Below are 17,944 nucleotides of genomic sequence, written 5' to 3'. Positions count from 1 at the left end.
GTCTGAACCCTGGAATTATGGAAACTTTCGGGCCTCATAACTGCTAAATTGTTGGTGTCAAGTATATAAAAGTATACATATTTAGAATGGCAAAGACTTGATAAGTTCATCTGTGAGGTCAAATTTGGGCCAAAATGCCATTTTTGGCCCCAAATCCCCAAAATAATGTTTTTTTGGCCCACTTCTTTTTTGTGCAACATAAAAAAATTCTTACGCCAAAATTTTTTAAAATTAATTTCTAAAAACTAGATAAAAATATCTAGGAGCCGTTTTTTTAATTTTTTTTAATTTTGACCAACTTCCCCAAAAATTTAGGCAAAAATCTGGCTTTTTTATGATTTTTTTGAAAATTCAGCATTTTTTTACCATTTTTGGTGCAAATTTGATTATTTCTTGAAGTTGGTCGAAATTTAAAAAAATGAAAAAACGGCTCCTAGATATTTTTATCTAGTTTTTAAAAATTAATAAAAAAAAGAATTTTTTAGTTACGTTGCACTAAAAAGAAGTGGGCCAAAAAAACGTTATTTTAGATTTTGGGCCAAAATGGCATTTTGGCCCAAATTTGACCTAGCAGATGAACTTATCAAGTCTTTGCCATTCTAAATATGTATACTTTTATATATATACTTTAGACCAACAATTTAGCAGTTATGACGCCCGAGAGTTTCCATAATTCCAGGGTTCATAAATTCATAAATTCATTATTGTAATTTACGAAACACAATAAGATTAATTAACATACACATGTATAGACCATTTCATGAATTACCTGCAGAACTGAATGAAAATTGGTGTAGTTTGAAAATATTCAATGTGCAGTGATAACTAGCCTGGAGTGGTTTCATAAAATATTTTACAAATAGTAAGCAAGGAAGCTTAATCTCCACCACTTTTCATTCAATCTCTAATGTCTTGAAAAAACTTGGATCCCTGGGGAGAGATTCATCAACTTCCCTAAACTGAGCAGCTGCTTTGCCGCATTATAAAACCTGTGGGCTGTGAGTGTGACCGCTGCTACCTGGAGATGAGGTTGGCTACACTGGCTGTCGTAAGCAGATGTCAATGCCATACTTTTACAATCCATATATTTAGGACAGCTAGCAGGTGTCTTTGTGTTCATCCATATCAAAAGGATGCACTTGTCGGCTGCTACACGTGTCTCTTTTTACATAATAGCTACATGTAATATCAGACTCATCTCAAGTGGAGATCACTTCAAAACATCCCAAGTAACATGGTTTATAAATTTTATACAGTTCTAAAACATTCCTAAACCATGTGACTTATACTGATGATTTGAAATGACCTCCACTTGAGATGAGTCTGGTATTTTATTCCCAGCTATGAGTTAAAAAGAGACACCTGTAGCAGCCGACAAGTGCATCCTTTTGATATGGATGTACACAAATATGTATTCGCATCTGCTGGGTAGCCTTGGTCATGGGTGTACAATATGGTTCCTCATAACTGCAAACAGTCATTCAGTACATGGAGGTTGACTTGATTCACAGCTATTATAATAGTATGCCCTGTATAAAGAAATGCATGTGAATCTGCTCCCTGCTCACAGAGAAGATGTATAAAATTCTACGCATTTACCAGTTAGTCATTCCCTTTCTAACTTGTTTTTCCTATACAAATTTCAAGCCTTTTTGTGAGGCGAGTGGGAGCTCTCACTTGGCCACATCTCTCCTTAATTGCTTTTGGTGAGCATTCCCCTTCAATTGCAATCAGGGAACTTTTATGACATCACCTAATAGTTTCTCAGAAGGTTATTTGCAAGTTACTATTAAAAGTACATGAAATCTATTCAAATTTGCACTTCTTGTATTCTAGGTCCTCAAATGCATGCACAAAAACTGAAAAAAAAAACCCTTTAGAACTGGGTTCTCCTTTATCAGGGATTAATCTTCTTACCAGCTTGGCCACTCTCCTTAAAACTTTCAGGGGAGCAGTTTGAACAGCTCTCCTTAATACCCTTAAGGGGCATGTTGACAGCTCACCTGGAAAAATCTAAAACACAAGGCCTGAAATTTCAGATTCATTGTACATATATGTGACCATCCACCACAACTGCGCCCGGATGTCCACAGTGCCACTATTGAGATATGCTCCGTTGAACTTAACAATAGGAAACAAAGGATTTATTGACTGTTTTATTGATTTTCACTACTTAAATGTCAAGTACTATAGACATGATATACATCATTTTAAAGCTAATTTTAAGCAGAATATTTTGGTTGAATATCTCAAAAATGATGATTGGCAACTTCAGGGCTCAGTTGTGCTGGATGGTCACATATGTTTACACTTTCTCAAGGGAGTCACTAATAGTACCCTTAACTAGTAAAAATGATGTTTAATTTTGAGTTACTTTAACTGCATAAAGTTCATGTGCTGATGAACTGAGCGAATTTGAAAAATCACCCTTGTTGAGAATTACCTATGTCAAAAAGTTATGTACCTTCAGTGGATACATGTACCTGTTAAATAAATATGTTGCATTCTCAGGCATCTTAAACAGTATGTTAAATTAATGTCATACCTTACAGAGTACATTTTGTACTTCAATGAGTGGAAACTCATTAGCACAAACATTCCTGATAATACAAAATCTTTTTATATACAATAGCGAATACATACATGTACAGTTTACTGACCTGACAAAACTAACATCCATGGCTTAGACAATTATGAGTTCATTCCACTGTTAAACTAATACATGGCTTCATAATTAACCCATACTGCCAGCATGCTGGCTAAATTGATTTAGATACTACCAGAAACAGTATTGAATTGAGCTGTATAATAGACGATTCCAACAAGCCTTACGTGATGGTCAGAATTCATTCAGCCATTACTGGGTCCCCTTCGCACCAAACTGGTGTTGTGACTACCTAAATGGGTGGATTAAAGCCGCTTAAAATCTATGTCATATTGTACTGTGTTGTAAACTTTCATCATTCTTTTGTCTATGTGTTAAACGGGTGATGGAATGCAAGTTAAAATTCCCACCAATGCCGCACCATTTCACATTTCAGGTGGGATGAATAAAACAGGGACCCAGCTATGGCTACCATTGAGGTGTAGGAATGTGTGAAATTGGATTCGTCTATAACATAAACAGCTCTATGGTTGAACTCCTCTATAGTTTCACTTCACTGTTGCCTGCAACATTGTGGTGAGTTCTGCTAAACAATACCAGATATAAAGTGCCTTACATATGATTTGCCAAGTCATGTAAGGCACTTACACAATTACACACTGCTGAATTCTATGAACTCGTTAAGTTTCTTCAGTAAAATGTTGAAGTGAGGGATTTTCGGTATATTCTCTAAACAAATGCAGTTCTATTATATTACCACTTTTAGCATAATGGGATAGTCCTTTCTGCTGCTGTGGTTTCAGACATGACAAATATATTTCATTTACCTTTTTGTACTTTTGTGCTATACATTTGAATAGTTTTGAGTTTAAATACAGCACTTCAATATTTTTCCAAAGTTTAAACTGACTTTCAGCACAACAAATTCAACTAACCTTGAATTTTCGAAGTGTGACACGAATCAGAAGAAGTCCAATGATGTGGTGTTGGACTTGCCCTTTTGTTGACCATTGGTGACTTTTGATCAAATGAGGGTATTGTAATAAGGTTAGCAATTTCAGTCCTTGATCATGTTTAGTTCTGTCAATTTCTTTCTGGCGAATTTGTTCTGGCAATCGCCAGGACTGGTATCAACAAAATGGCAAGTCCAAAACAACATCATAGGACTTCTGATGAAGACATGTGTCACACATCAAAATCCAAGGTTAGTTGCATTTGTTGTGCTCAAAATCAGTTTTAACTTTTGGAAATTGTTTACCACCAGCACATATGAACTTACAGTTGAGCATGTCAGTATTGTTATGAGGTACTAGTATTTGGTTCTGTTCCACATAAGTTGGCTGCCATGATCGCATTAAGAAGTATGCTTGCACTGGCTTGACCATCCTGTTGTGCTTCGGCATTAACTATTGCTCCATTTGCACTACTACCACCATCCATACTCACACCATCTACATCACAAACCGTCACATAAGCGCCCTCTGTAGGCAGGTTGTACAGAATCCGCGACTGCTGAGCCTGCTCGTAATGCTCAATCACTTGAATCATCTCCACTCCTGGGTTGACTTCCAAACTTCCTTCTTGCTCTTCTAAATTTGGATTAGACGTCAGAGCGGATGGCTCTACAGACAAGTTGTCTGCTGGCACTACTAATTCAACAGCTGATCCGCCATCAATCTGACTTGATTGGGTATCTATTCCATTATCATGACCGGATGGAAGAACTTCAATAACTGATGACTGTGCATCAATAACCCCAAAGACTGGAGCAGTGACAGTGCTTTGTGATTCAATAATGCTACTAGTACCAACTGATGAGGTAGTGACGGACGAGACGGCAGTTTGCAATTCACCCAAGCTAGCTAATGATACAGGCAGAGTGCTTATGCTTGTATCTGTTAAAGACGGCTGTGAAACTACTGGCGGGGTTTATTTCCATCCTTACAACGTCTCTTAATTGCTACTTTAATAACATTCTTACCATCTGAAAAGTAAACGGTTGGTTCTGAGTCTTCCGCATCACTCTTATCTACTGTTTGGGATGACGCAGCTTGCTCATATGGTACACTCTGTAATGCAACTGTTGGTTCACCTCCAACAATATCTGATGATTGTTGCGAAGCGTCTAAACTTTCGCCTTTCTTTGCTGTAGCACAACTCTGTAGTAGATATGTGACAAGAGAATGAACGTCTGGCAGCACGGCTTCACGTACTGCTTCATCATCAAGGTATTCTGAAAGCTGTTTCAGTTGTCCTTTTATGGCAGCAAGTTCAAGCGCAGCCTCATCAACAGTCTTCCTCTTCTTTGCCGGTGGTCCGCCAGATGGGACACCACCAGGGTCGGCTGCGATGGGTACCTTCAGACGACGTTTCATGGTGGATAAACGTTTCTTGTTGATGAAATAAATACCGCTGTCTACCGGAATACCGTAGTTGATTGAGCTGCGATCGCCTCTTCTATCCTTCATTGATCTATCGCCTTGCTTACCAGTCGGAAGATACGTCCCGCCTGTTAATTCGGTCATGATTTCATCTTCAGTCATACCAGCTGATAATTTTCTCTCTATATCCTCCCGTAGCGACGAGGGCATGGGTTGACGTCTGGAATCTTCAGCCGTGATGGGATGGGAATGAGACTGGATGTATTCCACCATGACAGTACCATCATTTTTGCTTACTTTGACCACCATTCTAGCCGGACAAACCATGTTCATTTTAACAGACCCTCTCGTTTTATTAGTCTTTGGCGTATGACCCGATGCTCTGTGTGGCCTGTTTGACCCATCACGTTGACACTTGAAGTATAACACCACAGAGTCGCCATCTTTAGGCGTCGCTACTCCTTGATACTTACTAAAGTACACAAAGTTTGTGGTCTGTTCGTTTTCTTTCCACTTGTAGAACTCGTCCAATGTCTTAAACGTGAGTTTCTCCCGCTGAATTTCCACACCATGTTCATCTTCTAGATGAGTTAACATTTTTGTCACATGTACAAATTGATTTGTGCATGTTGGATGTAAACATTTGATGTTCAAGTTGTCGGAAATGGCATTAATCTTGTGGGCTTTAATCATGTGTCTTTTCAAGTTGTAGTTGGCTGCAAAGATTTTGGTACAACCTGGTGACATGCAAGTAAATGTTTTCTTGGATTTCTTCTCCATACTGTTTTCCTGTGGAGAAAACAAACATACACATAGATAATTAAATATCATATAATGGGATTTTGAGAGAATTGACATAGCAACCTCTAATGACTGAATAGATTCATCAGGTTTGTAGATATATACTAGTTAGAATAAATTTCTTTTGCACGAAACCAGAACTTAACTCACGACTGACGGTTTCTACAGTGGAAACTCATTATAACGAAGTTGTCATCAGGGACAGAGAAATTAGTTCTTTATATCCAAATATCGTTATATCAGGGTTGTAAAAACAATAAATAACAAAAGAATTTTGTATCTTGGTTCTGGAAAAATATTTTCTTGTATCCGATTTCGTTATAATGAGGTTTTACTGTATAATGTCTTAAGCTGCATACATCAACTGCTCAGTGCCAGAAGTGGGTAAGTGCAAAAGCTGCCATGTGTAGACGAGTAAAATATACTGTGTGTAAATTGCCAAATGTTCACAGGACAGCTATTTCACTTACCCACTTCTGACACTGAACAGTCGATGTACATGTTCTCTGTAAAAAAATGGGTCAGGGCAGTTGCCAATGGAAATGTGCCACATTACGCTATTCCAGTTGAAATCAACACATCACCTATCATATGGCACTGGTAGTTCTGCCCTTAATCGTCCACACAGGGAGTGGGAATTTCAAATGGAGTTACCTGAATGGGTGACACCATTTGATCTACGCTACTGTGTCTGGAAATTAAGGTCAGGTCTTCCCTACGCGGTATATATATATACAACATGTATATTTCAACTGGAATCTAGCCCAGGCCTTCTCAACTAGTTTATTTGAAGTGCCAACTGGAAAATTGTAGTGATCATGAAGTGCCAACATGTCAAGGGAGGACTCTGTGAGGTAGCGTGTGTGCATAGCGGGTAAGGTGCAGTGGTGCTTCGGGGTCACGATGCCCTCTAAATAACCGATGCATAGTTACAAATGTATTAACCTCTAATCAAAGGTCGTAATCCGATAACAATAGTCATCAATAAGTCATTTCCAGTCCCTTCATACTCAGTCCCTGGTAACAATCAGCGTTTTTCTATTGAACATACGGTATAATAAAGAATCATTCCGGTTAGAGATTAAACCGGAATATTCCTGCTCACCGTGATTTTCTACTGCACTAAATACCGGGTAAATACCCGATGCCACTGATGTCATTTGCATATTTGCCGGTTGTAGGTCATCGCGCAATGCATGATCACTTCCTGTGGCGAATCGGAATACAGAGGCTGTGGTTTTCCATTGACGAAAGTCGGCTCTCCTCTCTGGAAAAAATCCTAGTTTTATAAGGATAAATGCCGGCAAAAAAGCGGAGAAAATTTAGCCGGCATTCGCGGCCAAATACCGGAGGACTGCATTTTCTACTGGTTATTTTTAATCCACAAACCGGATAAAAGCCGGCATTTTACTCCAATAGAAAAACGCTGAATGAGTAACATACCTCTATGTTTATTGCACTCGATGTCAAAGGCTGGTTTGATGTTGGTGACTCTGCCATGGTTGATTTCTTCTTTATTTCTCTGAAAGCAATGAACATAAATCATACAATTTCTTAATGCATGTATACACTGGTCACTGAAATTTAATTTACATCATGCTAAGGGCAGCAAGGATACAGCATTAAACTAAACCCCATATGGGTGGTAGTGCCACATATTTTGTCCACTCCCACCTTATCTCCAGGGCATAGCCTAGCTCGAGATACTCTAGCTAAAATACAGTGCCGTACTATTACGCTGACTTTCGTATTCGGCGAGGAGGACGATTTCGACCTCCTGGTTTGTTTACAAACAGAGAGGTAGACAAAAAACCGTTCCGCTTGTCCAAACACTGAAGTATCAGAAGGATGGTCCACAATAGCGTGATTCACGTAACCTGAATAGGGATTAAAAGCTGTCACGTAGAACCATGTGCTTCTATTGTCCAATTTGCCATCAAGATTTCATATGGAAACAGTTCAGACCCAGTACAGGATCATGTCAGAAATTAATATTTTGTTCTGGGTCTGATTATTCGGACTAGCTAAAATACAGGTTTACATTTACTATCTTACATTATCTTGCTGTATTTCAGCTAGAGTGCCATAGGTAGAGCAACCGGGTTTTTTGGAGAACAATACTGTTACGTAAGACGAAGAAAAAAACCGCCCCAGAACCCGCCCTACTCATTATCATATTGCAATTTGCCATAACACATTACGTAATCAACACAAAGCTTTTGTGAGGATGTAATGAGTGGATAAGAAACTGACAGCGGAGGATACAGCGACACGCTGATTTTTAGTTGTCAAGCACCATGACAAATTATGCCATATTTTTCCAAAGTTCATCTCATATGAAGTAAGCTGAATGCGATCGCTTTTGATCACCTATTATCGACGAATTTGCTTGAAACATGCAAGTTCATGTTGTGTAAACATAATTAGCATGGACACAAATGAAATTACGATGCAATACAATGCAATTTGAATGCGCAGTAGATCTATAGAAATAAGGCTGCCTGCTTTTAGGTAGAATTGGCTCATGTCTGGCATAGCCCAAGATGTGAGCTTTTTTTGTGGGATTGGGTGGGGAATTAATATCTGTAAATCTGTAATCCCCCTCTGTAGATGTTGGGAAGTTGCTGATTTAAGGGCAGTGTAATGGGAGAGAACATGGACCTTTTCGAGCATCATTATTTCTGAATTATATGTCAAAAGTATATAGAACTATACATTTTTGGAAAGGAAATGAGTCAAGGAATCTCATGGTGATGTCAGATTTGTTCAAAAATCTCGAGTTTTTGAAAAAATCACAAAAATTCACTTTTTTACCCCAATTTTTTGTGACAACTTAGAAAAAAAAAAAAAAAAAAAAAAAAAATTCAGTTAGCTTTTCATAAAGAAGAGACATGAACTTAGGGAAGGTTTTTTATTTTTTTTTTATTCGTCTCTTTTTTTGAAATATTGAAAAAACATTTGAAAAAGGCAATTTTGTCACTCTATTAAGCTAAAAATTGCACAGAATGGTGTATATTTTTGTTTAAAACAAATATTTTGAAAAATGAGAAAACCTTCCCTAGGCTTTGATGTACACTAAACGATAGTGCAAAAAGTTTACCTTTTGCTTGCATATTTTTCGAGTTACCTTGTCACAAAAATCGTGCAATATTGTCAAAAGCGAACTCTGAGAAATCGACGTTTTAGTAAAAAAATGTCAAAATTATGCACAAAACGTCCTTATATTTTAAAACGGTAAGACTTTCACGCTTGTAAAAGCTGTATCTGGTGTATGGTCTAAATATGCATCTTTTTGCACCAATAAATCTATAATGTCTGCTTTCAGTGCGCCAAAATTCAAAATAATTAAAAAATCTAAGTGGCATTTTGACTTCAAATTTTTGTTTTGTTTACACCACATTTGCTGGCGTGAACAACAAACCGTATGCGCCTAGACTGCGTTGGACATACGCGCAGAGTTGCGCCACACACGCTAAGCGAATCGCAGCAGCGTAATCACAATATTTCGCGATTCAGCGCATTTCTGACTCATTATTTCCCGCCAATTCACTAAGCTGTCTTGAGCCATGTGACTTTTTAGAGTTGAAAAGAGTGAAACAAATCACGCAAAAATACGAGTAAATAATTAGCAAGTTGTATTTTATCAGTTTCAAGTGAAAGAATACATCTTAGTGTTGATAAATATCTAGAAATCTCAAATTCGGGCGTGAACTAATGTGTCTTCCATTACTCTGGCCTTAAGCCACCTGGAGGGCTGCTGCTGCAGTTAGCTCATGTGCACTGATCAGCTCGACAACCTTTTACTGCCAGATTCCATTACCACCTTGGCTTCAAATCGAAGTACATTGTACATGAAGAAACATTGTAGTCGCCTGCTTCGCAGTCGAATGAAATGAATGAATGAATGAATGAATGCTGTCTCCTTTCTGGGAATTTATCTTTGGTAAGGCTACATTCATACTACACCGCAATTGCTTTGCGATGTGTAGTGTTGCTGCACTGCACTGTACAGCAAAATACTGCAATGCAGCATCGCAATAAAGTTAAATACATTTTAACTTGGAAATGAGACGAGTTGTGGCAAAAAGTAATCAATGTATCAGCACCACACCGCAAAGCAATTGTGGCATAGTATGAATGGACCTTAAGCCAGGCTTGCTGGCACTATAAAAGCTAGTGCCGTACTATTACGCTGCCTTTCGTATTCGCTGAGGAGGACAATTTCTACCTCCTCGTTTGTTTACAAACAGAGAGGTAGACAAAGGGCCTGTCAAAACTGTTCCGCTTGTCCAAATACTCAAGTATCAAAAGGATGGTCCACAATAGAGTGATTCACGCAACATGAATAGGGGATTAAAAACTGTGAAGTAGGACCATGTGCTTCTTTTGTCCAATTTGGCATCAAGATTTCGAATGGAAACAGTCCAGACCCAGAACACGATCATGTCAGAAATTAATATTTTGTTCTGGGTCTGATTATTCGGACTATATAAAAGCGTGCATGGAAAATGTTATGCATGCTGAGGTATTTTCCGGTCAACTTTTCAGTGCACTTAGGGACCGTTCACAAACACTTGTAAGGGGGGGCCTGATGCAAAAGGGGGGGCCCTGCAAATTTTGACCCTCCTAAGGGGGGGGGCCTGAAAAAATGACCAAAAATTTTCCTGGAAAAATTGAGTTTATATGCTTTTTTATGGGGTTGACCCATAATTTTCATGTCAAAAAGGGGGGCCCTGAAATTTTTGAGGTCTGTAAAGGGGGAGGGGCCCAAAAATGTTCATGATGAAATTTTTTTGCATCAGGTCCCCCCTTACAAGTGTTTGTGAACGGTCCCTTACTTGGTGGCTGTATAAATAAAAAAAAGTAACATTGTTTTCCGTGTAGGTTTAGATAATAATTCCACTTCCGGGTTTGCAATTTAGTTGATTTTAATCAAGCACTCATAACACAGGGATGTTGGCATCATGTTGCTCAAACTAACCCATAAGTGCCCACCTGCTTTAGTGTGATAATTTTAGCAAAATTGGATTTTGAAGAATTTTACATCTTATTATTTAGTTATATTCAAAATCAAATGATGACATACACATCACTGAATGTTGGAGAAAGTACATGTGTGTATGTGTACGAACCCTGTGTATTTTAGCATTGAAGGCATCATTCTTACACCGGCTCGGCATTAATTAGGGGTTCATTCATATATTTTCATGACTAAACATACGCAACTTTCTGCGTGCTATTATTTTCCTCCAGAACTAAAAAATACTATTATTTTAAACTACCAATTTATTATCCTTTTTTTAAAGTTTTTCCATCGCTAATTGTAAGAAAATGTTTACTTGCTCAGTCCGCCGTTCTTAACTTCCATTGCTTTACACGGTGTCATGCTTCAGCGAATCCGACTAGATTTTGAATGCAATGGTCTCTAGCCTAGAATGTGAAGCTATCGGTGAGCAAATTCTTGGCTAGACTTCTCGAGTAACCTACATCATCAGTTGAAACAAACATCCAAGTTTCCAAAAACAACTTTGTCATTCCTCCGTGGCAAAACTACATGCGACTTCATTAATAAAAAATTGAAATCCTACTACACATGTATGTATTACCCGTTATATTGAACATTTTGTTTGATTTATGTCAACCAAAAGGAAATTTTTAAACCGCTGTATCTAGCGAGTAGAATGCAAGAGTTCAGTTCTTAACACGCATGCGTAATGACGCCAGTATCAAGCTGCTCATTAAATATTCATGAACCCGACCACGTGGTCACAATATCGGTGGATCAGAGTAGTGGTTGGAATTAACGCGACGTGGTTGACCTTTATACAGGGGTCAGAGATATGCATATTCATGTTTGAATGGCTGCTGACTAAACAGCGACGTGGATAGTATTCATCACCGGGAGAAATCTGAGAAATCAGAAATGCGACATTTTCGATGTTTGTAACCGGGATTTTCAGGCACGGAGACTTCTACAAATTCTTCCAAAGGTAACCAAAGGGTTGGGGATCGCATTTTAACTATCAATCACTAAATGTTTCGGAATTGAGGTCGGCTAAAAAGTAGACCATTTCGGGGACTGTAATTGCATCCAGTGTGTACATGTCACATTTTGAACAGTGAGCGAGAAGTGACCAACTTGGCTGTCAGCAAAAGTATTGGGCCTTGCTCAGAATAAAGCAATTATAGAAAAATTATCAAATTTGTGTACATCGTGGAACATACTCTTTGCGTGGCTATTGCTCCCCTAATGCCCCCCCCCCCCGAAAAACCTCCACCACGTACCACTGGGCATGGTTGAATTCACTTCCACATTTTAACGCACACACAGACGTTCATCACATAGTGTACATGTATGTGTAGAATCATCACACAGTTTGCTGTTGGCAGGTGCATTCAAATGAAATTTCTACTCATAAATCTATAGTGGGGATTAGGCCCTTCGCACTTGATTATTAGTTTCCTGTTTACCGCCCGCGTCCAAAATTGAAAATCTCAAAATAATTAATTATTTTATTTTTATTTCTAATTTTCTCCTTTAAAATAACTTTCAACTACTTCTACTTTCCATTTTCTGACTTTAATAATATCAACAATAATGATGAATAAACAAAGAGTACAACTCCACCTTCACTTATTTATAAAATCAAATATTGTTGTGAAATAATTAAATGCCCGCTCTAGTCAAAACGAGTCAATAGTTGCTTGTAATAGTTCATAAAGAAAATAAAAGATAATTAATAATTAATAATTAAAAGTCACCTCGTCCCTTTTTCAAAATCTGCAACAGGAAACTAATAATCAAGTGCGAAGGGCCTTATGCACTTTCAGTTTCCCATGCGTTTGAATGGGAATTATTGTGCCTACTCGCCACAAGTTTAGGGAGCACATTTCTCCAATATTTTGACAAGTTGACATCGAATTTTCTACTAGTCTATATTGTTTAGTAATATTAATGTCTTTTGCCAATATTATGTTTAAAGTTGTTGTGTTTTTGATCCCAAAGATCGGATATTTTTATTCGATTCGAATTCTGAACCCCTCGCAAGGGTGCAGAATTCGGCAGAACTTTGTTGACGATAATTTTGCCTTTTTAGAAAAATTTTAGACACTAAGGTCGTGTTCACACTATGCCTGTTTTGCCCTGGGTCCGGGTACAACCCGGGTTAGACCCGGGTTGGTTATAAGTGTGAACAGGAAAAAACCTCAAAAAATCGACCGGTCAATTTTTTTCAACCTAGGAAAGAGTAGGTTAAGACCCGGGTCAAACCCGGGTATGATCCGGGTCAATTGTAGTGTGAACAGAAATTCACTGTTTGACCCGCTTTACTAGAAGTACATGTAAACGCAACCATTATCACCCCATTTCTATTGTGTCTGTCTGCACTGGGAAAAGAATGATTCAGTTCTTTGGCAATAAAATCAATAAACATCTATTCCTGAGTTATTTTCATGCAAACAAATTACTAGTATTATCGAATCAAGAAGTAACAATTATTTTTGTGAGTTTTTAACCCAAAACAGAAGCAACTAGATAAATTACATAAGGTGGAATTAGAAAATAAAATTTAAAAAATTAGCATAGTTAGGCCGGCACACCGTCATCATCCCTATATCTTCGTGTTATAAATTGCCGTGGTAATGGCGTAACTACGCATGGTGATTTTGAGCTATTTTGTTCGAGATAGGCCGTATGCGACTCAGGCTATGCATACAATTTGAGATTTTGAGAGCCGGCCACACTGTTTCTATTCTATGTTTTACGATTTTCGCATGATCAGTATATGGCTGGTCGAATCGCCTGGCGTGGAGCTGCTACTGGCGTAGCTTACTTTTCGCTTCGGCGGAGCTAAATTGACCAATCATGTTAGATCTTTTCATTACGCGGAGCCAGTTGATGCATCATCGTTCCAGAGAGAAAACTCTTGCCAAAATTAATGTTTACTATGTGGATTTTAAATGAATCGAATGTAAATAAACCACAAACAGTTGTACAGGATCAATACCATTGTTTGATTAGTGTATAGTCAATGTTACCTTGCATGCATGTGTCATGTGTGTGGCGTGTTTGTTTGTTTGTCTACTGTGTCAGGCCAGGATCACTGACACCCACGGTACTGATACTGTCATACTATCACGGTGATCATATTGTTGAATGTTGTTGACTTTAAAATAATCATGATGCAGTCATGTCTACAGTAGAATTCACCACGACCTTTGAAGGACTTAAACCCCATTAAAAGCTATTAAACCAAGATAACACTCAATGAAAACAGCTCAACTATGTTACATCAGATCTTCTCTGGTTAAATACACACTGCACTTGTGTCTGTTTTACCTGTGCAATGAACAATGAGCTGGTATTATAGTTTCAGTTGGGTGAATGATTATAAAGCGAACGCAAGGTAACAATACTTTTGTTTACGAAATGAGACAATAGTCTGCTTATTGTTAACCAGCGTTCTTGAAAATTAGAAGCATAATGGTTTGCAGACTTAACACGGTTTAGAAATAATTTGTTCATATTTTTTGGTGTTATCTGTCGTTTACATATCCTTCCTAAAACACAAAAGTACCAATATTTCCAAACACCTAAATTAGCTAAAAATTTAGGAAATGTTACAAAACTATATTTTCTAGAATTTCAGAGAATACTTTAAATATTGACTGGTTATTTTTTACACAGTGACGTCATATAGGCATTGGCATAATACTTCTAACATACACTAGGTCACGCGTCAATGGTGAGCGCACTGAGTATTGTGTATAGGAAAACGGGCAGTACCGTAACTACAGTATGTATGGCCTACTACTAGTATATAAAGTAAATCCGAACTGGTTTGCTGAAGGTCGAATTCGCAGGCCACGCCGCAAGAAGATGTACAAATCAGCTCCCGGCGATACACTGCAGATCGCAGAATTGTGTGCATGGTTTACCACCACTCTGCCTAGCTATATAGTTGTGTACAATACTGTATGAGTTTCTTGTGAGTGCATGTCCATCTTAATAATAAGTCGGTTCGTACTTTTCATAAATTACTTTTTGAATCATAACTATTGTGACCGAGGATATCTTGCAACTACGTGAAGCTCGTCTGGCAAATTCTTAATGACTAAATTCGCTTCACGTAATGAGTAAGTCGTACTTGATTGGTCAGTTTTACCTCCGAGTAATGAAAAACTCTAACATGATTGGTCAATTTGGCTCCACGGAACAAAAAAGTCAGCTACGCGTAGCAGCTCCACGCCAGGCGGTTGTGCCTACCATATCAGTATCCCATATGATATTTCTATTGTAAGAAAATTTTATTTGTTGTCACGTAAATCACAGGTTTCGTTTAAATGTACTAACTGGAAATTAAATGTACTAATTAGTGAGGACCGGTATTTTGCTGTGGATATGTTTAACTGCAATTTGCGGGTAAAAAATTTGAAATCCTGGGTAAAAATTTTGATAATATTCAACTCTTTGAGAAAATTTTTTTATAAAGGAATGCTGGTAAAACCAGGTGCAATACAATGTACATTATTGACACACTATCACGCTCTTTATCTTCGTCAATAATAGAATAATCGATTTCAATCGAATTGAATGCATGAGTTTGTAGTTGACTACTGAGCGACCTAAGCGATCGATTGCTAGCCAATCAGATAGAACTCCTTTTCTTGCGTTCAGTGAAATAGGCCTACCACTCGCCTGTCGCTCACTACCACTCGCCCGTCGCTCACCAACGGAGTATTAAATTTATATTTATCGTATAGGACGTCGACGGTGTGGCCGGGAGCCTGTTAGGCCAAGTAAAAAATAAAACATGTTTCACGTCCGGGTTTTCGAAAAAAAGGAGGAAGAGGGGCTTTTTATTTTCTATTTTTATCGCAAAATTGGTGTAAATACCCATACTTAGGGCTGTTTTAGCGTATACAATAAATGCCTGGAAAAAGGAGGAGGCCCTTTTTTATTTGTTGTTCTGAGAGTTACACCCCCTCTAATGATCACAAAACCTTCCTAAAGTGTTTCTTGTATCTTAACAAGGCTATAGAAAGCATCCCAACTTCCTAGACATATTTTTTGAAAAGTTATAACTGAAAAAAAAAAAATAAAAACATATTTGAGGAAACCTCTAAAAAGGAAGCGGGAGGGGACGTGAAACATGTTTATTTTTTTATTTGGCCTTATATATACCGGTAATAGTCAATGACAGAATATGGATACGCCTGCATCATCAGTAGGCTTAGGTAAAATAATCAACCCGGGTCAATTTTCTTCATGAGAGTGGCTATAGTGTGAACAGAGATTTTTTGAACCCGGGACACGGGTACAACATGGATTAACTCGGGTCCCGGGTAAATAATTCATATGTGAACATGACCTAAAATGCATTCGATCCTTAATTTTGATTCAACCAAGTCTTAAATTAGCAAGCACAATAAAGTTGGTACCATTTTTATATACATTGATCATGTTGATGAAATTTTAAAGATTTTTTTCAAATTTCTGACCTGCGCAAATCGTTAAGTGTGTATTTCCCATTGACATCCAAAATGGTGTGAGCCAGTCCTTAGGTACGGTCTTAGATTATTAATACACAGATTGGAATTTTTCATGCCTGTGCCTTCTAAGCGTACGGTACTCGAATTCGCCGGTACAGCATACATGTATACAGACCTGGCGACATCGCTTATCTTACGCGCGAAGTTTCTTTTGTAGGTATGCTAGGTGAATGCAAATTTGCCATCAAACTGCATCATTTTATATACCGGTATCAAATTAAAGCCCTTGAGTAAACAAAGCCAAAACTGAAAACCTTTTTTTTCATAGCACATACCGTAGCAAAGTTACATCTTGTCAAATATTGACTTTCATCAAAAAGATTCAGCTAGCAAAATCAGGGCATCGCATCCTAGTATTACGTAACAAACCGGAAGATGTAGTTTAAGTCTAGACAATAGGCGGATTAGCGGCCATTTTGTCTTCTACATGATTTTATTCACGTGTCCTTATACTTTAGTACACAAGTATATAAGTTAACAGGTTTACAATTTTAAAATTATATTTTGTGTATACAATATATTCTGTAGTAAATCGATCAAATGACGGTGATTGTTCAGGTATTATATGCTTGATAGAATTAAATTGTCTGACCAGCTAGTATTCTCCTCCGCTGTCATTGTGATTCCAGTCACTCCACGTACCGTGTTGCGAAGGTGGAGGAGGCTAAAGCTGTATTAACGGAAACGGAAGGGGTTAAAAATGATGTAGTTTAGGCCAATGGAACTCGATTATTAGTTTCCGATTGGATGTTTAAAAAAAAGGACGAGGTCGCTATTTCATTATTCATTATTCGGTCTCTTTTCATTATCCATTTAAGTCGAACAATAGCGTGACGTAGTTTCCGGCATTGTTCCTATGCACTTTCACCCTCCTGGCAAAATTCCCCAAAACAGCATTTCGGGGATGTTTCTAGATCGTAGTCTCATTATGATAGCAGCTTTTTAATGGAACTGCTATCAAAATCCCTCTAAAATTCCATGTGCGATTGTCTTATCACCATAAAAAATCATATATTTGGGTCAAGTGAAGTATAGAAAACATATTTATGTAGGTTTCCTTGACCAGCCTGTTCTTTTAAATTTCTATGTAAAATATGTATTGAGTTCTAGGTGAATTTGGTTGACTAGCAAATGTGTTAACTAAGGTTTGCCTGGCATACCTATCTTTTGTGTACGCTCGCGCTGTTTTGCGCTATTTTGAATTTGCTCACGAGGTACCTGACTTAGCGTCGATCCCCTGAGGTAACATGCCATGTTTCCGCGGTATGGGTACGGTATGTATCGTAGACGTAGGACTGGCGAGCGAGTCTACATAAATCTTGAGTACCGGTAAGTAACCCAGTAAGCTTAAAATTTACTTGGTCTTGGGATCATTTTCATGTTTACTCAAATTATCCTTTAGTCACAGATGAGTTTCTGTTATGTGGATATAGACATCATACTCACCACATATATAATTATATATTTTCAATCAAATACTGGCAACCGTTGCATAATTAATTGTTGTTTTCACATTCATGCATTGTTGTTCTTTTTTCGAAACAAGAGAGAGAGATCGTTCGCCAAAAAAAATTTGCACTTGAAATCTTGGAGGCAGCTCGTGGTA

At 38.0% G+C, this 17,944-nt stretch overlaps 1 protein-coding gene across 1 annotated transcript; it reads right to left on the bottom strand.

The window, feature by feature from the left end:
* Positions 1 to 4,511: 4,511 nt before the first annotated feature.
* On the bottom strand, positions 4,512 to 17,894 carry LOC140155370 (uncharacterized). The gene is made up of 3 exons (XM_072178188.1): positions 17,785 to 17,894; positions 7,231 to 7,309; positions 4,512 to 5,775 (listed from the first exon to the last, which is right to left on the bottom strand). The coding sequence occupies exons 2-3, from the start codon at positions 7,285 to 7,287 to the stop codon at positions 4,522 to 4,524; spliced, it is 1,311 nt and encodes a 436-aa protein (XP_072034289.1). The 5' UTR covers positions 7,288 to 7,309; positions 17,785 to 17,894; the 3' UTR covers positions 4,512 to 4,521.
* Positions 17,895 to 17,944: the final 50 nt, after the last annotated feature.

Source organism: Amphiura filiformis, chromosome 6, assembly GCF_039555335.1.
Source record: "Amphiura filiformis chromosome 6, Afil_fr2py, whole genome shotgun sequence".
NCBI classification, from domain to species: Eukaryota; Metazoa; Echinodermata; class Ophiuroidea; order Amphilepidida; family Amphiuridae; genus Amphiura; species Amphiura filiformis.
The sequence above is the reverse complement of the archived record's forward strand: the minus strand, read 5'-3'. Positions and strand labels throughout refer to the sequence as shown.

Excerpts from the sequence above, each read along its gene's own strand:
- LOC140155370 (XM_072178188.1), bottom strand. The coding sequence starts at position 7,287 with ATGGCAGAGTCACCAACATCAAACCAGCCTTTGACATCGAGTGCAATA. Across the intron at positions 5,776-7,230 it reads CGAGTGCAATAAACATAGAG|GAAAACAGTATGGAGAAGAA; the intron begins GTATGTTACTCA and ends TTTTCTCCACAG.